The following is a 23089-nucleotide window of genomic DNA, read 5'->3' as shown; positions in this document are numbered from 1 at the left end:
TTGGTTAAAAATATCTCACATTTATCTAATGCTTATGTCTTAGTTAATTCTCATATGTTGTTTAGCATATCTCTACTGGGCTTTAACTCACCCTACTTGGAAAACCATTTTTCAGGTACAGGTGACATGCCGCCTCCAAGGACTTAGCTTGAGAGGTTTAAGGGCTGGAGGCTCCGTTTTTGTTATCATTTTTGTATTTAAATGTAAATTCAAGCCAAGGGCTTTATATGTAAAAGAGTTAGGACTCTGCTTTTGTTGAAGCCAAGTAACAACTTGGAAATATGTAAGCCCGTAGGGCACTTATTCTGTTATTAACATTTAGGAATTACATGTAATATCTTTTGTAATATAAACTTTGATGAATGAAATATAGCATTTCTATTATGTTTATGATTCTTATGAATGGTTTATTTATATAATGTTTTGAGGGCATTACAAGTATAGATGGAACAATAGTGTGCAAAGAGGTTAAATAATTTTTAATTTTCTTTTAAGAAAATGTAATTAGAAAAAATATGTAATGAGGTAAATATTTGATGTATATAGAATCATCCTACAAATTGTGTTGTACTGAGGCACTTATTCTGTTATTAACATTTAGGAATTACATGTAATATCTTCTGTAATATAAATTTTGATGAATGAAATATAGTATTTCTATTATGTTTATGATTCTTATGAATGGTTGATTTATATAATGTTTTGAGGGCATTACAAGTATAGATGGAATAATAGTGTGCAAAAAGGTTAAATAATTTTTACTTTTCTTTTAAGAAAATGTAATTAGAAAAAATACGTAATGACGTAAATATTTGATGTATATAGAATCATCCTACAAATTGTGTTAGTATAGTTTTAAACATTTGAGTTAATTTAATTGTTTTGTGATAATTTTCAAACAAATCAAATATGTGTGGACATCTTTGAAAATTCAAAAAAACATGATACAATAGTGGTCACTAAATGATTTACATCTTTCGTTTGGGAAGTGGATAATTTTTTTTAGTTATTTTGATTTGGGTTAAAAAGTCTCGTTTAGAATAAATTTTTTGAACTTCATGCATAACATTCAAATTAAATTGGTAACAATGTTGTTTTGTTACTGGAAATTTCAAGAATTTGTGCCATTACTTTTTGTAGGAGAACTAGTCCTTAACATCATAGCCTCATTATCATTACTATGGTCTATAGCTTAATGCATTGTTTTTTCCATCTTTTGTCATGCATGCAGATTGATTTTAGTGGTATGTGAATCTTGAATTTACCGAGAGAAAATAAAAATTAGCTTATGTTTTATTTCTATTTTGCTTTACTTTTTATGTTCTTTCTACAAATTTAAAATCTTAACACAACCTTAGTAAATATTATTTGGAAGGCCTTTGTCTCGACAATAATGTTAATGACACTAACAAATCCAAATGGTCATTAAGTCCCAATCAACCTTCAATTTAGATTAGTTTGAGACTCAATAGTAGTACACTTTATTTCAATTTTACATTTTAAAATTTGTACAAATTCTAATAAAGAAAAGTATAAACGATTGAATAGAAAGAGTCATTCATCTTCGTAATAGAACATAAATCATTTATTATTAATACTAACTAACAATATTTTAGGGGGAAAAAACTATAGTCATAATGAATTGAACATCAAAACAAATTAATACTTGGGCAAATTACACTAACAGTCTCTATAGTTTGGGGTTGTGTCACTAAATTTTGAATCTTGTTTCAAATAAGGACAATTGAAAATACCATTACTCAATTTCAAGGGCAAAGTTGTCAATTTGATAAATATAAATTAATTTGACAAAAATAAATGTTAAAAAAATATTTTTGAATTTTTAAAAATTATTTCTACCCACCAAAGATAAAATTATGTAAAATTGATAAATTTTTTACACATTTATTTTTTTTACTAAATTAATTTTTATTATGTATTTGGATGATGATTATGTAATGGATAGTTGTTTTTATTTTCATTAAATTAGATTCTATTTTTCCAAAACTCAAATATGGCGACAATTTTGATATCATTATTAAATCAATCTGTTAAATCAAAAAATTTAAAACTAAAAATATTTCATATATTAAATATATTAATTACACATTAAAAGCCTAATAACCACACATTGTATGATCATCATCTAAACACATAATAAAAATTAATTTGGTAAAATAAATAAATACATGCGTAAAAAATTTATCAATTTTACATAATTTTATCTTTGGTGGGTAAAAATAATTTTTAGTAATTCAAAAATATTTTTTTGACATTTTTTTTAAATTAGTTTATATTTTATCAAATTGACGACTTTGCCCTTAAAATTGAGCAATAGTATCTTCTCAATTGTCCTTATTTGAAACAAGATTGAAAATTTATTATCAAATGTGTCACAATTAAAAACTCAGAGATTAAAGTGATACGAGTTCTAAACTATAGACAATGTTAGTGTAATTCGCCCTTAATACTTTGTCACAAAAGTCTTTCAAAATGAATACAACAATTTGTTCCCATCTTGAAGGGTATGATTGGATTAAAGTATGTGATTATGGAGTCTTGAACTTATTTGAGAGAATTTTAAAAAAAAAAAAATATAGGACTTAGTTATCTAAAAATTGAAAGTTGAAAAAACTGAATGACATTTTGAAGGAAAAAGTGATACTTATTTGTAATTTTTTCTAATATTTTGTTGCCATATTTTGTCTTGAAAACTGTAAAAATTATTAGATACCCCACAGTATTATATGACATTGTCTACGTGGTACTCCAAACAAATGAGAAAATGCAACACATACTAAGTGGGTCGATCATATTTTGTTTCCAACTGCTTAACAAAGTAAGTCAATATATCTCACTCATAAAAAATTTCTTTGCGTAATTGGTTTGGATTACTATATAACCAATATCACATAGTGATTGAAGGCTACCCAATTCCGTCCTGATGCAATTGCAACACAAAATTTGGCTAATTAAGTATAAAACATTGGAGAAATCACCACTTTTATATATAACAATAGCAACTCAACAAAGTTATACAGAAGATATAGAAACAAAATCATTTTTTTGTTTTCACTAAGAAGAATCCCATAAGGTTCCCCCCAACCAAAACCTCTCTCCCCAAATAAAAAAAGAAAACAAACACGAACTTGAAGAATCAAGGAAGACACTGGCCTATTCTAGAATTTTTCCTGTCTCATTCTAAATGCTTTTCTCGCTCAGTGATTTTCTTCAATTAAAAAAAAAATGTACATACTACAATACAAAAGAAAGATAAATTTAAATAAAACTTAAAATTTATTACTAAAATTACACCAACCCATGAACCCCTTTTTGTTTCTCTTTTTTCCTTTCACCCTCCATCTAACTTCCTTACTTCTTCCCCTAAATCACTCCACACAATCCCCCACAAAAAATTGAAAATAACACCATACCATAACCAACTCACCACAACATAAAGAAAAAATCAAAACCAAAATCACACCCAAGGGTAAATAAGTAAACCCCAAAACTCCTAAATTAAACCAAAACAACATACCATAAATAAAAGGACTAATTGATTTAAAAGAAAACATCAAAAACTAAATGAAGCAACATTTTTTGAAATGGATTTTTTGAATAATTTTTCCAAATAAAAGTATATAAAAAATAAAAAATTAATTTTTAAAAAATTGAATTCCAATATATATTGGAAGCACAACGTATAACCATCAGAGAGCTGTATGCATTTTCTTCTCGTTCACAAAGCTCTCTCTCTAATTATTGCGTGTCCAACAAGCCAATGGTAAATAAGTAAACTTCAAAACTCCCAAATTAAACCAAAACAACATACCATATATAAAAGAACTAATTGGTTTAGAAGAAAACATCCAAAACTAAATGAAACAACATTTTCTGAAATGGAATTTTTGAATAATTTTTCCAAATAAAAATATATAAAAAATTAAAAATTAATTTTTAAAAAATTGAATTCCAATATTTATTGGAAGCACAACGCATAACCATCAGAGAGCTGTATGCATTCTCTTCTCGTTCACAAAACTCTCTGTCTAAGAGATGAGGGATGCTGCCGTGCTTTGAGCACCGCGGCTCCAGCTGCGCAACTTTACGATGCCATTTTGGACCAACAAAACTTTGATTTACTTCTTGGCTACATTATTAAATAAAATAAAATAAAATAAAAAATTGTCCCTTTGTTTCTTATTTTTAAATAATATTTCTAAGAAATTCTTTTACATTTTCACTTTTACATGTTACACTTTTTTAAATAAATATAATGTAAAATTTTGCCAAAGTTATGATAATTTATAATTTAGAAATAAAATATTAGTATTTTGTAATAATGTTATATATATTTTAATAATATTTTTTAACAATAAAATATGTATAATTATTACAAAAATATGTAAGATGCTTATACACCATTTGAAGAGTGTGGGATTCCCTTTCTATAAAATTTCAATTCCTTATATAATTTTATTTAGTTGAATAAGAAAGTACGTAAAATAGAATTTTAAGCTCAATATAATTGTTTTGCTTTCTATTTGAATGAGTCCTTTAATAAAAAAAAATAAATATAGTATCTAATTTATTAAAAATTCATATGTCACATATTTTGTACACCGTTTACATATTTTAATATAATTTTTATGCACATACCAATATTAACCACTGCCCAATGGCCCATGGTAAATATAGATGAAATTACACATAAAATTTAGCCCTAGTTTGGGAAGTAATTTTTTTTTTTTTTTTTGACTAAAATATGAATCTGTGACTTTTTAAAATATTTTTAATTTTTTTGACTTTTTAAATAAAATAGTCACTTGCTAACTCAATTCCATTTCTAAATTTCAAAAACAAAAATGCTATGAACCTACCCTTATCAACCCATAATTTACCCTGAATGTGTTTGTATGGTGGAGATTAAATTGATGAAGTGTGAGGTTCACGAGTAAAATGAATTTGAACCAATAATTCATTTTTCTGAGTAAATTCTAGATTGATAAGGGTGAGTTTGTAGTATTGTTTCAAAAATCAAAATTTGTTTATCTTTTATTAAAAAAATGAAAGCAATCCTAAAGACCTTTGTTAGTATTGAAAAATTGTATAAAAAATGTGTTAAAGCGAAAATGTAAAGGAATTTCTTAGAAATACTATTTAAAAAAAAATTAGGGACAATTTTTTTTTTTTTTAATAATGCAGCCAAGAAGTAAATCAAAGCTTTATTGGCCCAAAATGGCACCTCATCCCTTATTGGCATGTCCAACAAGTCAATGGTAAATACGTAAACTTCAAAATTCCTAAATTAAACCAAAACAACATACTATAAATAAAAGAATTAATTGGTTTAGAAGAAAACATCCAAAACTAAATGAAGCAACATTTTTTGAAATGGAAATTTTTTTTAAAATTTCCAAATAAGAATATATAAAAAATAAAAAATTAATTTTTAAAAAATTGAATTCCAATATTTATTGGAAGCACAGTGCATAACCATGTATACATTCTCCCCTCGTTCACAGAGTTCTCTGTCTAATTATTGCGTGTCCAAAAGCCAGTCAGACTCGTTTCAGTCCCTGAGCCCACCCCAACTCTCTCTCTCTCTCTCTCTCTCTCTCTCTTTGTCTCTCTCTCAAACGGAAAAACCCCACCATCTCCAATGTATTCAACTTTTTATTTTTTGTTTTTTATTTTTTTTTTCCTTCTATCACTCATCACTAACATGTCTCTATGGGGATTGTTGTTGTGGGGGTCCTCTATCATTTCTGCTCTCGAACTCACAGCAATAGTGCTCTTTTCAAACCGTAACAATGGTGAACCAAACGTCGACCTTCACTCCTCCAACAATGGTGACACCAACGATGCTCACGAAAGCCATCGTCTCAACGAAGAAATCAACAACACATGTTCCATTCCCTACGTCTCCGCACCTTCAAGCCTGGCCGTGGCTGCCTCATCGTCGGCTACTTTTCCAGTGCTCCTGCAAGTCCTATGCACTACGTGTTATCCACTGCTCCTATGTCTAATTCTTTCTTGTCAACTGAGTCTGGCTCGTTTGAGTTCGAATTTTCTTCTGGGTTTTCACTAAGCAGTATGAGTTCGGCCGACGAGTTGTTCTTGAACGGTCAGATCCGACCGATGTCACCACTATGAATAGCACAGTTCCAATGGCAAAAACACGAAGAAAATAAGTCCTCTCATCATCATCATCATTGCATTTTGGAGTTGGAAGATTCTGAGAACAAAGAAATTGAAACTTCGTCAATTGAGACAACACCGTCAAGCTCTGCTTCGTTTTCAAGGTCTTCATCGTCTGGAAGGAACTCGAAAAAGTGGATATTCTTCAAGGATCTATTGTACAGAAGCAAAAGCGAAGGTAGAGGCAACAAAAAAAAGTTTTGGTCATTGATCACGTTCACTTGCTCATCATCTTCAAAGGATGAGAAGGGAAAGAGTCGTAAGAAAATGGAAACGCAAAAGCAAAAGCGAAGCAAACAAGTTCTCCAAAAAAAATCGATCGCCGAAAAACCAGCGAACGGCGTAGGAAAGCGTAGGGTTCTACCATCGGCTTACGAGTTACATTACACTGTGAATAGAACACAGGCAAGGAGATGAAGAAGAAGACCTTCTTGCCCTACCTGCAAGGACTACTCGAATGTCTAGGGATAAGCGTTTGCATTTTTGAGTAATTTTATTTGTTACTGTACTCTGGGTTGTAATTTAAGCTCCTGTATAGTAGAGACAGAAGCCTTTGTTCCAATCACCATTGATGATTTTGCTTCTTTAGCTATGAAGATATTATTGGGTTCTTAATCTTTCCAAATTACCTCAGAGTCTCTCTCTTTAGTTAAAGTTATGTAATATTTTATCATAAAGTAAATTATTAAATTTAGTTTGTATAAGATTGTTATTCATCCTAAAAGTATTCCAATTTGTGTGTGTAACTTTATTCTTTGAAAAATTACACTGCACCCCTGAGGTTTCAATTCCCATTACAGTTTTTCCCACTCTGTTAAGTAACCTAACAGTTCTAAATGACGCTGGAGAAGAAACAAGAGGAAGCACACATGAAATTCAAAGTTGAGCTCGTGAACTCCTGGGTCAGTGGGTAGTTGCAGCACAAGCTCATCAATGGACTTACACGGTCTAATTGAGGGTGGTAATGCAATCTAAACTGGTGGACTCAAATAATGAAGAATTTTGGATGATTTGGTAATGTAATTAGTACATTAAATTAAAGTTTCTATGAATGCTCTATTTCACGATGGGACACCAATGACACTGAATAAACCAATCACTAGTGGTTTTTTCTTGGGTAAAATTGTTTGATAATTTGTTTGCAAGTATTGATGGGTGAGAGATGGTGGCTGTGATGATGGGGTGGTGGACTGTGACAGTTGATAATTGTTGGTTGGATGATGGTGGGTAGTGAAATGCAGCAACAATGATTAACATGGTTGGGTTGGCTTAGGAAGAGAAGTGGGTAATATGGTACTTTCATAAATTTATTGAAAGGACATTAAGGTCCTTTTATATTTTTTGTTACTTTCATTAAGAGATATGGTCTGACAAGGGGTGCAATGTAACTTCCAGAATAATGGAGGTATCTATTTTAAGAGCGAACCTCAAGGGGGTGTCGGTGTAATTTACCCTTGAAATTACTTGTCACTTGTTAAAATTTTTAGAAATTACTTGATAAAAAATGTTACATTTAAATTTTTTTTTTTTATAACTCTAAGACACAAGTGAGCGGTCTCATATGTATTTATGAATGTGAACCCATTGCTCTTACTTGAAAAGAGGTAAGAAATAAGATTATGTATAGGATTGCTTTTACTTGACAAGTGTAATTTGTCTTGTTCTTTAGAAAATTTTCTTTCATTGCAGGTGCTTTGCCAGGGACCAAAGTTTCCAAATCTGTAAAACCCAATATAATGTGACTTTGGTGAGTGGTGATGGGGACATTGTAGCACACAAGACCTTGCCTCTAAGAGTATCAGAAACCTCATATTCAAAGCAATCTGATGATGAAGGATTAATCTCACCACATGAGTCCCATTTTCATTTCAACTTTCCAAATTCTAAAACCAAATCTCAATCCTTCCTTCCATACCATGCTACTACAAGCAAACAAGGTGAAAATCTTCCAACAATGTTCGAGTCATCAAGCAAAAACAAGACCTTAAGCGATGATCATAATATCTCATCCGCGGGATTTTCTGAGGTCAATCTTGTGATAAGAATGCCGCTGCAACTGAGCTGGGAAATGGTGAAAGAAATAACAGGTGGATTCACAAGAATGACTTGTTTTGAAGAGAATGAGAATTTTAAGACATATTGTGGGTATTTGAGTGACCATCACTCCCAAGTTTTGGTAAGAAGATTCACTGGGCAGTTGGATTGTGTTCTTAAAGTAGAAAAGAAAGCAGCTTTGTCTATGCATCATAAGAATATATTGGGGTTGAGAGGTTACTACAAGGGCAAAAATGGTACAGCTCTTGTCTACCCTTTTACCCAAAGATGGACATTGGATAGATTTCTCCATGGTAAGTTTGTTGATGACTTGGTTCATCTTTTTATGAATATCATATCAAACGATCTTAACAAATTATTATATCAACTTTGCTACGTGCATAGAATTAATGCACAGAAGTCACTCGTGTCTTTTTTCTGTGCGCTAATTTTGTGCACATATCCTTGTCTATGTTCTATGCATCCTTGTCTCTTTTCTGTGCACATTCTCCTATGAATCTGTTCTGTGAACTAATTTTGTGCATGTACTATTATTGTCTCTGCTCTGTGCACCAATTATGCGAACCTAGTTTTGTTCACTAGTCCATTCACATATGCACAAAATTGGTGCACAAAACAAAGACAATGATGTCGATGCACAGAAACAGAGAATGCATGAGTCACACACACCCTTGTCTTTGTTTGCACTAATTTTGTGCATATACCCTTATTTCTTGTGCAGTAGTCCGTGCACCAATTATGTGCACCTAGGCTTGTTGTTCTCATATTAAGTTGTATTCATATCGTAATCAAAGCATTCTAGCATGAAAGAAAAGCATTCTCTGTTGATTTCTGTCTAGAGATCATTCATGATGTGTACTTACTGATCTTTTCTTGAACAGACTCAAAGGGAAAACAACGGACCAAAATGACATTTCAAGAGAAAATAAAGACAGCAATAGGAATCTGTGACGGTGTTCACTACATGCATGAAGAATGTCCTCGAGGCCCCATTGTTTATGGTGACTTAAGGTCGTGCAACATTTTTATGAATTTTGACTTAGAGCCACAGGTAAAATTTGTTAAAATTTGAAACACCTAGTGCAAAAAACAGAGAAAAATAAAAACATAAGAGGCCTATCATGGGTACAATTGTTTATTAGTTCAAAATCCAAGGCCTCTCATAATCTCATTTCATTTGTTTTCTTCTTTTCCTCACATTTGTGTGTGTGTGTGTGTGTAATAGATCACTGACTTTGGTAATGCTACATGGTTGCATCTAAAACAAGGGTTACCAATTTCTACTAATAGGTTTGCATTTATACCAATTCAAGAAGTTTTTTGAAATTTCATTTGACTTAGCAACAGTAAAAAAACAAAAAAACAATAATAATGCTGAGTTTCTAATGTGAAATTTGATTGTATGTTAAAAAGGTTCTGGCACACAGATCCTTCAGACCATGAATCATTGGCTTTACTAAAATTTGATATCATTCACTTTGGAATTCTGCTCCTAAGGCTCTTTTGCAGTAGATCTGCTCCGTGGGATGACAAATTTTTTGTAGATTGGGTTAGTAGACAATTTTTTATATATTTTATTACAATTCTCATTTCTATACTGCAATTAGAAGTTTGTTCTCAAAATACTTACTGTAATCGCAAGCTCGACCATTGTTGCTACAAAGAGCATTCCATAAGTTGCTGGACAAAGACATGGAAGACCTGGATGTGTACGAAATATTTAGGGTGATGTGTGTTGCAGCTCAGTGCATAAATACTAAGCCTATTTCATGATCTAGTATGAGCGACGTAATGCAGCATAGATAAAAAAAATATTTGGTACTATTTAGGGCTACAAACGAGTTGAATGGTTCATTAGCAGTTCAAACTTGGCTCGTTTTAGATCAGCTCATTGCAAAATATACAAGCTTAAGCTAAAATTTTAAACTCATTTATTTAGTAATCGAGTCAAGCTTGAGTTGGCTTGAATACCCTAAAACTCGACTCATTTGTAGCTCTACTACTCCTGCTAGCCCTTTCTAGTTTCATTATGGCTTACTATATCAGTTTCATGTACTTGCAGATAATTTCAGTTCTCAAGGGAGAAACTTCTTGTGCTATGCAATTATCCCCTTCATCAGAAGGCAGCCCAAATATGGACTTTAGTGGCTCATCAATTTGTAGACTTGTGCGCAATTTAACCTCAGAGTTGTCACTTTCAGAATAGCTTAGGTGGTGCCCAAAAAAAAAATGTGCAGAAAAAAAAATTAAAAATAAGGAAATGTAGATATATAGAAGAAGAGAATATCTTTGGGATCTCTCCTAATTCTTTTTTGAACTGGCTAGCCAGATATTTGCTTTCTTTGAAGCAGTACTGGTTAGACAATTTTCTATGGCAATAAACTACAATGTTTGTTGTCATATCAGGAAAATCTTCATATTATCATCTTGTTCTCCTCTTCTTCTTCGTCATGAATATATATAAATGCCAGTTGTGCTTCATATTCGGAAAAATTACTCAAAAATTAAATATTTAAAAAGGATTTATTTTATATATGACTCACAATACGCTAACTTTAAATCTACACTCTATACTTCACTTTTATAGTGAAATTATGATTGAGTTTTCATGCTACCTAGAATTATTGTATGAACACTGCACATGAAAGATGAAGTCTGGCTTGACTTGGTATACTATTACAATTTTAAATTAGCTTTTTGTATTCTATGTGTATGTGTTATGATGGAACCAGAAATTAAGAAACAATAAACAACCAAATGAAAACATGAGCATTCAAAGGATCTGTGGTTAATCTTAAAATCCTGAAATAACCCAATATACTTAAGATTCGAACGATATCGAACTTGGTTAAAATAGATCCAAATACAAATACAGAGTCAGATCTATGTTTTGTCACATCACGCAAGTTGACGACGAGTTATAAGCACAATAGGAGCATCTTCAACCGATACTTCAAATCCTACTTGACACTTTAAAAGGCAAAAATTGAGACTTCAACAAGCTCCAACCGAATAGCCAAATGTTTCGTGAATTTGACATGACTAAAGTAAAAATATAATAAAACAATAAAATTAGTATATTGCGTGGAGTGTTTCTTTTTAGAGATGTCAAATTTGCATATGTCAACTTACCATCTGAAAAAAAAAATTGTCATATCAATTTTTGAAGATTTAGGGGAAGATGCTCTAAAGGATTGAATTGGAAACATTTGAAACATAACGAAGGAAATTATTTTCGCATTCTTTATATGGAATCCTTACTTGGCTCATTTTATGCTATATATAGGCCATTTTAAGTTGCAAATTCTATCTAAAAATGATATGGACACAATGGCTTGGCACATTTAAGCACTCCATTAAATTAAAGCCAATTTTGACCCTGTTATGGATACAATGGTTTGACACATTTAGATTGTGTTTGAATTAAAAAAATTGAGTACAAATATGTGAAGAAAAAAATAAAAATAAGAAGAAAAGTTAATGAAATAGTAGTTAACTTTTCTATTCCCCCTATATTCAAATATCTTGATCCAAACACAATCTTAAAGCACTCTAAATTTAAATCAATCTTGGACCCTGTTATTTCTCTTCTAACAAGTGCATACAAATCAAATGCAGAGAGAGCGTAGTGATTTTGAGAACCACCTCCATTGATTGACTGGATAGAAACAATGAAAACCTCCTAACAATGGTTGCATATAGGCATGTATTGACTTGTTCTGTTTCAATCTTAAACCCTAATAAAGGCTAGTGCTCTTAACAATCCAAAACACTTAATATCAGTAAGAAGTACACAAGAATAATAAATTACCTGCATATCTAAAAAAAATTAAAAAAAAACACACAAAATTTATGTAATTTACTAAAAATGTATGATAAAAAAATGCTACAAGAGACACAGTAGAGATAGCCATCTCCCCTAAAGACAATTAACTGATAATAACTGAAATACAAAAAATACTATCACAACCAAAGTTTGATATATATGTGTTCCTAGTACCGGCCCTGGGCTAAGGCCACAGAGGCCTGTGCCTTAAGCCCCAAAAATTTGGCCCAAAATAGGGGCCCCAAATTTAGTAATGCATTATAGTATATTATAAATTTAAATTTGCCCAAATTATTTTTGTTATTTTAGGGCCAATTCAAATGGCCCAAAAATATTTTGTTGGACCATATTTATTTACAAGTGTGATTTGGCCCAATTAAAGTTAAAATATCTACAGAAAGTGTTGATGGCCCAGGGAAAAGAATAATACATACAAGCTCTCAATCTCTCTCTCATACAAAGTGATGAAGGAAAGGAAGCATATCAAGCATAAGTAGAACAATGAGCAATGGCAGAAATTGATTGGAAATTGATTGAAAATAATAAATTAAAAATTATGGCCTTCTAAATTAAAAAAATTTAGTGTTGTTAAATTATAAATTATTAAATTATAGATTACAAATTTAAAATTAAAATTATATATTAAATAAAAATTATAAATTACAAAGATAAAATAGTCTTTTGAACATTTATCCTTATCCAGTCCGTCCAACCAAACATTGGATTCACTAAAAATAGTCCAATCCAGACATCTAATCCCATGACTAAACAAACATAGGATACAAATCCAATCCAACCAAATAGTCCGAGGACAATGTATCCCAAGACTAACCGTCCGATGGATTACAATTCCCCCTTATCCAGTCCGTCCAAACAAACACACCCTAAGGAGTTTTTTTTGAGTAATGCTAGGGATTATGAAAAAAATATCATGAAGATGATCATGAAATATTCTCCACTTTTGGATTACACATACAATAAAACATCACATACTAATTAAAGGATGAAAAATTTTCATGATGTATTTAATGATTTTTTTTTTTTTATGATCCCTAATATTATTTGTTTTTTTTTTTTTTGGTGCGTTATCTCTAACCCAAAGGAAGCCCAAGGAATGTCCACGGAGAAACCCATTGCCCAAGTCATCTTGTAGCTATCAGTTTGATTTGAATCACAAAATCTATTTCTATTTGGTGACTGATGGAAATTCATTCTTACATCACAAGTAAATATATATATATATATATATAATTATTCAATTTGGTTTTGTAAATTTTAAAAACTGTTTTCGAGTTTTTAATTTATATATTTTTGATTTTTGGTGAATTTTTTAATTTTATTCGAAAAGAAAAAAGCTATATTACTGTTCTTTCCAAGGGTTGGCCCATCTCTCACTGGTGGACTCAAAATTTTACATAAGGCCCATATTTTGTGGGAATTATTAATGGGGAAATTACATCCTAGTGGTGAGATGTAGAATATATATATATATATATATATTATAGAAAGTTTATAAAATATTTATTAAGTTTTCAATTGATTTGTAATTATTTTTATAGATAATTCTATTATACACACCTCTTACTATATGTATCCTTAGTTATGTTATTTTTTTATTAATTTTTTTTTTCTTTAGTTAGAGCATCTCCAATGGAGGTGCCAAAGGTATAATTTGGCAAGAGTAAAAAAAAAAAGGGTTTCCAATGATCTGCTATTCTTCCTACCAAATATAGCAAATGTTATTTCTGCTGTCAAATTTGACAGAAGGTTTGGCATTTGTCAAACATGCCATATCATCAAAGATTAATAAATTTATTTGGTTTGAGTTTTTTAAATTCACTTTTTAGAAAATTGAAATTTTTTGTTTTGTATTTTTCTATTTTGTTTTTAATATTTTAAGCAATTTTTAAAAAATTTTATATACACCTAACAAAAATACACTTAAAAAATATAATATTTGTGAAAAAAATCTTTAAAAAATTCACTAAAAACCAAAAATAATATATATAAAAAAATCAGTAAATTTTTCGTATTATTATGTATTTATTAATTTTTTAAAATATTTTTTTACAAATATTTTACTTTTTAGATACCATCTAAAAGAGTAAAAAAAATGTTTAAAATTTTAAAAATATTCATTAAAAATTAAAAAAAATATATGAAAAATAAAAAATTCAATTTTCAGAAAATTAAATCCAAAAGATTAAAACCAAACACAGTGAATAGAATTTTGGCTCCAAATCAGTTGAAAAAAAACATAATTCAATAAGAGTAATTTTTTTTCTTTCAAATAAATGTAAATTTGTTTTCAATTTTTAAATTTTTTTTATTTGTCTAGTTAGACAAAATGCAAATATTTAATTTTATTAGAAAATATTTGAAAAAGGTTACAAAAAATAAACAATAAAAAAAATACTAAAAAACATTTATCCAAGCAATACTTACAAAATTAGAGGAAAAATTGATTGAAATTTGCCAAAATGACATGTGACTATTAGAGTACCGTTGCTATAATTTGGCAATTTATTATTATTCATTGACAAATTATAGCAATGATAATACTATTATAACATTTATCATTGGAGACGCTCTTATGACATTATTTTGAGATTTTTAATCATATCTTATTTGTGTTTGATTATAATTTTTTTTTAATTAGGAAAATTTAGCCAAAACTCCTCTATTGGATCCTTGTTTGGTGAAAAAGGTCATCCAATTTATTTTGTTTCATAAACCGCTTAAGGATAAAACACATAATTGAGTAATACTAAAGTAAAATATATATATATATATATATAAATTGTTACTGTTTATATCAATTTTGATGGTAATATATATATATATATATATAAGAATTTCGTAATCAATATGGATCTTATTTGATAGATCTTAATGAGAGAATTTTAAAAATACTAATTTTATTAAAAATCAACATTTACATCAAAAGTTATATATATCATTTTAAAATATAATATTTTGATAATAATGGTATATGTTGAACTTTTCAAGAATTTTTTTTTATATTTACTCTTAATGTATTAAAATTTTATTATGAAAGAGTTTTGATTAAATCTCCATTTAATTACTACTTAAAAAATATAAAATTATACTATTTTATCAATTGAATATAATTTTTTCATTTTTTTTAAAGGAGTAGCTTCCCTCCAGTGTTAGATCGGATTAGAGAGTGTTGTTGGGTAGCAGGGGCTCACCATGGATCCTGTTTTGATAATTTGAGCTATTCAATGTGTAAAACTTATCGAGTACTATATGCTTATAAAAAATCACGTTGATCGGATATCGATAGTTATCTCATTGGATCCTTTTTTTGTTAACTGTTAATTTGTTCACTGTCCATTTTGTTTAATACAAAACTGATTTGATCACATAACTATCAATATCTGATCAATGTAATTTTTTATAATTTTGTAATACTCAATAAATTATACACATCAAAAATTCAAATTATTTAAACAAGACCGTAGTAGACTCCTACAGGCCCAACTGTAACTAGACGGAATCTACTCCCTTTTTTTGTTATCGACCATGATATTTCCCATTATTTTAAGGGAAAATTATCGGGAAATCCCATTTGGGAGAGTTTTGGATTGAGAGATCCCCCCTTTTTTTTAATACTCTCACTAGTCCTATTTGTATGGTAATATTTACCAGCAAATCCAGTGCATTGTTGGGTTGTGGATTTTATTACTTTTTAACCCCTGTATTGTATGTAATGCGTTTGGTAACAAAACAGAAACACCACATCAACAACATTAACCATCCCACACCCATTGCCCCCACACCACACAACCCCCAACCATCTACACAAACCATTCACACAACACCTGCCACACAAATAAAAATTAACCACACCTACTGGGTTGCCAGAACTGGGTTGGACGTATAGCACCGCTCACGTCGATTGGAATACATGCATTGCCGTAACGTGGAATGTGGACGAACTTCAACAACGCCGAAGATAGAGACTACTACTCCGATGAAAATGACAAAAATGAGTTTTTTTGACAGAATCTACTCCGATGAACTTCAACCACGCCGAAGCTAAACTGTTTGACAAAATCCCCAAATGAGAATGACAAAAACGTTGCTCCGATGAAAACCCAATCAACAAAAACGTTGCTCCGGTGAAAACCCAATCGACAAAAGCACAAAATCAGTGGTATGTGCTTGGAATCTGAAATTTTGGGGGTTCAAACGATTGGGTTGGATCCGAATGTGGTTTGATCGAAATCCTCAATTTTGTGAGGTTGAAACATTTGGGTTGGTTCCGAATGTGGGCTACCATATCGCATGTTGAAATCCTCAATTTTTGGAGACTGAAACGTTGCGGTTAGTTCCGATGTAGTTCGTGAAATTGAAGTGAGCCATCAACTTCTATTTGATCTACTTGATGTGATCCACGAAGTTGTGTTTTCTACAAAATAGTGGGTTGTCTTCAAATGTGGGCTTCAAGAAATGATGTGGGCCACCACACTGTGGGTCATCAAAAACGTGAATAAATACTAAATCCTAAAAAAGTTATAGTAAATTTTTTCCAAACGTTACACACACCTACATCAATCAAACATAATATCACTAAACCAAAAACAATTCATTCATGGATAAAATTATCCACCCCGAATAATGAGATCTTTAAATGTACAAAATTAAATATAAAATTTATTAAATTACAATTTCACCTTTTAAAATTTATGGGTCAATTTCCCTCATTTTAATCTCCTTGCAAGTTTGAAACTTAGCAACTCAACTTTTCGTGTTTAAGGTGCATGTATTTCCCATCAATCAATAAATGGGAGGAGTACCAACGTGTAACTCTGCCCCACAATTGAAAATGCCCCCAAATTCTTCGCGTCACTTTGCGCCCCCTCCCCCACTTTACTCTCTCTCTCTCTCTCTCTCTCTCTAAATGATGTGAAAGCTTAGGAAAGAACTCGCAGACCTCGCACTGAAACAACAAATGGAGGCAATACTGGGCTCGTTTGGTTTGATTTTCTGAAAAAAATTTGAGAAATTTTCTCTACAAATAAGTTTTCAAAAATAACCAAACTAAACAAATTTTCCCAAAAAAATTTCCCAAAACTTGTAAATCAAACAAGTTTTCCAAACAAATCTCTCTCTCACACACATCAAATCAATCACTTTTTCCAAAACTCTATCTCAAAATAATTTTCCAAAACATCTTTTAAAAAAAACCAAACCAAACATGTTTTCGTACTTTTTATCTCTAAAACACATCTCTCCTCTCTCTCTCTGTGTAAATGATGTGAAAGCTTAGAAAAGAACTCGCAGACCTCGCACTGATACAACAAATGGAGGCAATACTGTGTTTAGATCGCGTCCTCTGATTCCATTTTCACTTCTAGGTGATACTAATCTCTTCCATTTTTTTTCCACATTTATTCGCTCATTTGTTTTCTGATTTTTTTTTAATTATTAATCTCGTTTTGGAAGTAACAAAAATCTCAATATACTCTGTTTGGTTGCTGAGAAACTGGAGGAAAACTAATGAAAATGAAATCGAAATCGAAATCTTCTCTTGCTTTGGTTGCAAAACCAAGCTTTTTACTGTAGAGACACAAAAACCAAAAAAAAAAAAAAAAAAGTAACCTAGTTCTCAGAGATGAATAGGCTTAAATATCTTTAATTTCGTTACAATTCACTTCAATTTGCATGCTATTCACCTCGTTAGGGTTAGAAATTCTATTACTTTGAAGAATTTGAGTACTAGTTTGCGGAGGAGAGAGTTTGTTTGTCGTGAATTGAATGTTTATCATGATCTGGCTAAGCCGAAATGAAGCCATACTTAAAGGTGGTGTCGATCACAGTTAATTTAGTCTCGAGAGTTGAAAGGTTAGCATCTGAAGATTCTTAATTGAGATTGCAGAAAAAATTTCTTTATTACAAGTTTTGAAGACATTTTTTAAAAAAGATTTTGAGTTGGAAAGAAACAAGTGCAAAAGTTAAAAATGTATTGGAATGTATTCTTATTTCAGTCTCAGTTAGAGAAGATCCGTTCTTCGCATCTTTATTAGCAAATTGGCAGATCTTCCTTTGGTGCCCCAATCAAGTCTTCTCTCTAATGTGTTGTAGCTGTTCATCCATGTTACTGTTACTTCTTGTACTTGTGTTTAATCTAATGGACCTATCTACTTTTCACATAGAGATGGCAAGTTTTGACATTTTGTACTCTTACGTGTGTCTTATTATGTCAATTTTAAATAAGATCATCCAATAATGTAATCTTCACTAGTTGGAGCCAGAGACAAAGGCATGAAATCTGCTTCAAAAACAATGAAATATAGCGGCTAAGGATTTGCAGACCATCATTTAAAAACCAATGCTGTGAAGCCAAAATGTAACCAATTCCAATGTTCCTCGTGATAGTATTGAGTTCATTGATTTTTGCTGTTCTTCTAAATAAAAATGTTCTTTTGGTAGCACTTGTTACAACTAGGAAGTCACCTCTTTGGGCAAGTAAATTCTTAACTACTTAGTGAATTAAAGCTCGAATTATGGTTAATATATTTAAAACAATTATTGTGTTTTTCAGATTCTTTGTTGGTCCAATTGCTGGAAAATGGTGTCCTCCTTTGACTGCTGCATTGAGACTCAATGGCCTGCTGATGAGCTCCTAGTGAAATATCAATATATATCAGATTTCTTTATTGCCTTTGCATACTTTTCAATTCCCTTGGAGCTCATTTATTTTGTTCAGAAATCAGCAATCTTCCCATATAGATGGGTGCTAATGCAGTTTGGTGCTTTTATTGTTCTTTGTGGAGCAACCCACTTCATAAATTTGTGGACATTCACTATGCACTCTAAAACTGTTGCTGTGGTGATGACCATAGCGAAAATTGCTACTGCTGTTGTATCATGTGCAACAGCTCTGATGCTTGTGCATATTATTCCTGATTTGCTAACTGTCAAAACACGGGAACTATTTCTGAAGAATAAGGCTGAAGAGCTTGACAGAGAGATGGGCCTTATTATTACTCAAGAACAAACTGGAAGGCATGTCCGAATGCTTACTCATGAAATTAGAAGCACCCTCGACAGACACACTATACTGAAAACTACTCTTGTCGAGTTGGGTAGGACTTTGAACCTGGAGGAATGCGCTTTGTGGATGCCATTACGAAGAGGCATGAATCTCCAACTTTCTCACACTCTAAACAATCTAATACCCATTGGATCTACTGTGCCAATCAATCTTCCCATAGTCAACGAAGTCTTCAATAGTGCTGAAGCAATACGAATTCCACATACGTGTCCATTGGCAAGGATTAGACCAGTAGGAAGATATGTGCCACCGGAAGTTGTTGCCGTTCGGGTTCCTCTTTTACATCTTTCAAATTTCCAAATTAATGATTGGCCTGAGCTCTCTACAAAAAGCTATGCTGTGATGGTTTTGATTCTCCCTTTGGATGGTATAAGAAAATGGCGCGACCATGAATTGGAACTTGTGGAAGTTGTTGCTGACCAGGTTTTTAATGACCTACTCGTCTTTTCATGTGCCTCTTTTGATTGCCTTCTGGTTTTTTATTCTTCTGGTTTTTTATTGTTCTGTTGCCTCATACTTTGCTTTAAAGTGGCTATTCCTCAACCTACTGTGGATGTTATAATTGCCTGTTTTGGTTAAAATTTTGTAACGTAATTCTGTTGGATTCATTCTCTTGTTTGTGGTTTGTTTTCATTGTCTGTGAAATGAATAACAAATCCACTCAATTGCTGCTCATCATTACTGGTACTAGTTGGAGGTTCATTTTGAGTGACACAACACAAGCACCATTTGGTCTTTTCTTAAACTTGTGTAAATGTATACAAAAAAAATAAAAAAATTAATGCGCAACGCTGTTTTTCTTGTTCTACCAGACTATGTTTGCATTTTTTTTTCTTCTGCCTATTGTTTTTATGTTATGTTTGTAGGAATATCAGTTTTGTAGACTATGTTTCTCCATAAACCATAAATATCAACAATGACCATCCATACTATGTTAACCACAAGTTCTAGTAACAAAATTTAGAGAAAATTATTTGGAAATTGATTTGACACTGGGAAAACAATTACTAACTAAAAAAAAGAAAAATGGCTTGTAAGTTAGTTTTTCTTGTTCTCAATGTAGTGTTTTCTTTTATCCAGGTAGCTGTTGCTCTTTCTCATGCTGCAATTCTAGAAGAGTCTGTGCGAGCCCACGATCTGCTCATGGAGCAGAATGTTGCTCTAAATTTAGCTCGCCAAGAGGCAGAGATGGCTATTCGTGCTCGCAATGATTTCCTGGCTGTCATGAACCATGAAATGAGGACACCTATGCATGCGATTATTTCATTGTCTTCACTTCTTTTAGAAAGTGAACTCACTCCAGAACAAAGGGTTATGATAGAGACCATCCTCAAGAGTAGCAACCTACTAGCCACACTTATTAATGATGTATTAGATCTTTCTAGACTTGAAGATGGTAGCCTAGAATTAGATGCTGGGGTGTTTAATCTTCATGAGGTTTTCATTCAGGTAAATTATCAAGTAATAAAATTTCTGGATTTAAGTTGAACATCTGCGACACTCATGTAATGATGATGTTGTTGGTCTTTCTCTCTTAATTACAGGTTGTCAATTTGATAAAGCCTATCACATCTGTAAAGAAGTTATCCATGACACTAATTTTGGCACCAGATTTACCTGTCTATGCTATTGGTGATGAGAAACGACTTATACAAACAATCTTAAATATTGTTGGCAATGCTGTGAAGTTCACAAAGGAGGGCTATGTTTCGGTTGTGGCTTCTATCGCAAAACTGGAGTCGTTGAGAGATTGGCGACCTCCTGAGTTTTATCATCTGTCAAGTGACGGCCATTTCTTCTTAAAAGTTCAGGTTGAGTACTCCATTTTCTTTTAACTTGGCTTAATTTTAGTGGTTTTCTAATCTAACCTGTATTGTGGCTATGGAAAATGAACATCTGTGAGGCGCACTCATTCATATGGCAAACTTGAGCAATTTGTCCAGGGATGCAGGGCTTTGAACTTTATTTTTTTTAATGGTCTAAACTCAACAAAAAACTTCACAAATCTTCCAAAATGAAGTAAAATAAATAAATTAACATTAAAATCCAATTTGAAGTTCATGAGATCATTACACCAGGATTGTGTTGACAAGTAAGGTGGTAAGCATAATATGGTATAAAAATGTGGTAACTGTAGCATTACTGTTACTTCATTATCTACGGGCTAGCTGTTAAAAAAACAATGCCCAATTATCTACGGGCTAGTTGTTACTGGCAGGAAATTAAGACTCTTCATTCCCCGGTTGCCCTTACTTTGCAGGTTAAGGATTCTGGCTGCGGTATTATCCCACAAGAAATCCCACTCATTTTTACCAAATTTGCTCAGTATCGAAGCGGATCAAGTCGAAATAATGGTGGTGCTGGTCTTGGACTTGCCATTTGCAGACGGTATTACTCATGATTAGTAATTCGTGTTGGTTTATATAATTCTAATGAACCAACATTAAATTTTGAAACACTAGCCAATCAATCGTATCCTGTGGCATTGGAAATACTATTCTATGTTGGATTTTTTCATTGCTTTTGATGTCAAATTGCTGATTATACCCTGAAGAAGTGCATTACAGTACTTTGTATGCTTCTAGCTGGAATCTTATTAAAAATTGGAGCATATGGGTCAGATCGGATTAATATGGAATTATTACTCACTTCCCCAGAATATATTTCATGGGAAGCTCTGTTAATCTCATTTATAGCCATTTTGATGTCTTAAAATAGTGCAGAGTATGAAGTTGTTTCCTTCATTTGCATTGTTTGTAAGTTGCACTCACTCCTTTAAAATGATTGATTCAGGTTTGTAAATCTTATGGGAGGTCAGATTTGGATTGATAGTGAGGGCTTGGAGAAGGGTACCACGGTTACATTCATTGCTAATCTTGGAATCTGCAGTAGCCCAAATGAATCAATGCCGCTGCTGATCACAACTGCAGGTAGATCAAATCAAGGGAGTGCTGAACACATTGGACATAAAATTTTTGCCAAAGATCTCCCGCGTTATCAAAGAAGTCTTTAGATGAAAACAGAAGCAGATTTTCAATCATTGGTTTCAAGGCAGATCAAAAGGCAACACTGAGATTGTGCAAGTAATGATGTTGTTCAATGAAGTGTTTTGTGTTTTGTGTTTTTTTTTTTTTTGGAGGCTTTAATGGAGGGAGGGTGTTGCAGAAAGCTCAGCACAGCCTAAACAAACTGGCTGCATCATTGAAGGCAATATTCCTTCTTACCCAACTTTTAAGGAAGAATCCAAATGCAAATATGTAGCTGAATCATTTTCATGATGGTATGTATATCCACTATTGTATGATCTGCAAACACATCAGCACAAGGACTTGGCCTTCCCACAGCCGTTCTTGATTACCACAACAAGTGCTCCCACTCTCAAAGCTAATACCTAGTTGATTGGATTCAATTTTGTTCACACCTGACGAAAGGTATAAACAACAAAGCAATGGAGTCTACCATAATGGTGGGGTCTCTATACTTTTTAAATAAGAGATTGATTGTTTTGGATTAATTACCATCTGTAATTTATGTCAGGTATATGAACAAAATAATTTTCTAATCGACTTGTTGCAATGGACTTTGATGGGCTCCATTCAACTTTTACTCTCTAGTATAAAAAATTTTATTCACCAAAAGAGCATGTACAAAGAAAGTTTTAGTATAAAAATTCTGCACAGAATAAGTTGGCACCTTGTGTCAAAATACCAACTATTGTCTTTGTAATTTACAAATGTCATTGACGTATCATTTTATATGTGTTTTTTGTATTATATTTTATGTTTGTAAATCACTTTTTTTTTTTTCTTTTTTTTTTTTTTTTTTGGGGGGGGGGGGTATGTAAAACTATTTATACAAAAAGAAAAAAAAAATTCACAAGAATAATGCCATTTTTATAAATGAACTTTTCTTTGTAAGTGTGT

The 23089-nt window shown here is 31.8% G+C and overlaps 2 protein-coding genes and 1 long non-coding RNA gene across 3 annotated transcripts; 2 read left to right on the top strand and 1 right to left on the bottom strand.

Moving 5' to 3' along the window:
• Positions 1–5725: 5725 nt before the first annotated feature.
• Positions 5726–10462, top strand: LOC145803833 (proline-rich receptor-like protein kinase PERK8). The gene is made up of 6 exons (XM_082897201.1): positions 5726–5985; positions 7891–8549; positions 9138–9307; positions 9482–9546; positions 9670–9805; positions 10319–10462. Exons 1-6 carry the CDS (start codon positions 5726–5728, stop codon positions 10460–10462), a joined length of 1434 nt encoding a protein of 477 aa, XP_082753327.1.
• A 6457-nt stretch (positions 10463–16919) lies between these two features.
• Positions 16920–17466, bottom strand: LOC145804730 (uncharacterized). The gene is made up of 2 exons (XR_014347085.1): positions 17395–17466; positions 16920–17042 (listed from the first exon to the last, which is right to left on the bottom strand). It is a non-coding gene; the product is annotated as an uncharacterized LOC145804730 (long non-coding RNA).
• LOC114286569 (putative ethylene response sensor 1) lies at positions 17334–22728 on the top strand. The gene is made up of 6 exons (XM_082899664.1): positions 17334–17466; positions 18654–19589; positions 20247–20615; positions 20711–20977; positions 21427–21554; positions 21960–22728. The coding sequence occupies exons 2-6, from the start codon at positions 18681–18683 to the stop codon at positions 22177–22179; spliced, it is 1893 nt and encodes a 630-aa protein (XP_082755790.1). The 5' UTR covers positions 17334–17466; positions 18654–18680; the 3' UTR covers positions 22180–22728.
• Positions 22729–23089: the final 361 nt, after the last annotated feature.

The sequence above is a fragment of the Camellia sinensis genome, chromosome 12 (genome assembly GCF_055761805.1).
Source record: "Camellia sinensis isolate YWXY chromosome 12, ASM5576180v1, whole genome shotgun sequence".
Classification (NCBI taxonomy): Eukaryota; Viridiplantae; Streptophyta; class Magnoliopsida; order Ericales; family Theaceae; genus Camellia; species Camellia sinensis.
The sequence above is the reverse complement of the archived record's forward strand: the minus strand, read 5'-3'. Positions and strand labels throughout refer to the sequence as shown.

Bases quoted from the DNA above. Each gene is read 5' to 3' on its own strand.
- LOC145803833 (XM_082897201.1), top strand. From the start codon at position 5,726: ATGTCTCTATGGGGATTGTTGTTGTGGGGGTCCTCTATCATTTCTGCT. The intron at 5,986-7,890 runs GCAAGTCCTATG...CTTTCATTGCAG, and splicing joins GCTACTTTTCCAGTGCTCCT to GTGCTTTGCCAGGGACCAAA. The intron at 9,806-10,318 runs GTTAGTAGACAA...ATGTACTTGCAG, and splicing joins ACAAATTTTTTGTAGATTGG to ATAATTTCAGTTCTCAAGGG.
- LOC114286569 (XM_082899664.1), top strand. From the start codon at position 18,681: ATGGTGTCCTCCTTTGACTGCTGCATTGAGACTCAATGGCCTGCTGAT. The intron at 19,590-20,246 runs GTTTTTAATGAC...TCTTTTATCCAG, and splicing joins TGGAAGTTGTTGCTGACCAG to GTAGCTGTTGCTCTTTCTCA. The intron at 21,555-21,959 runs GTATTACTCATG...TGATTGATTCAG, and splicing joins GGACTTGCCATTTGCAGACG to GTTTGTAAATCTTATGGGAG.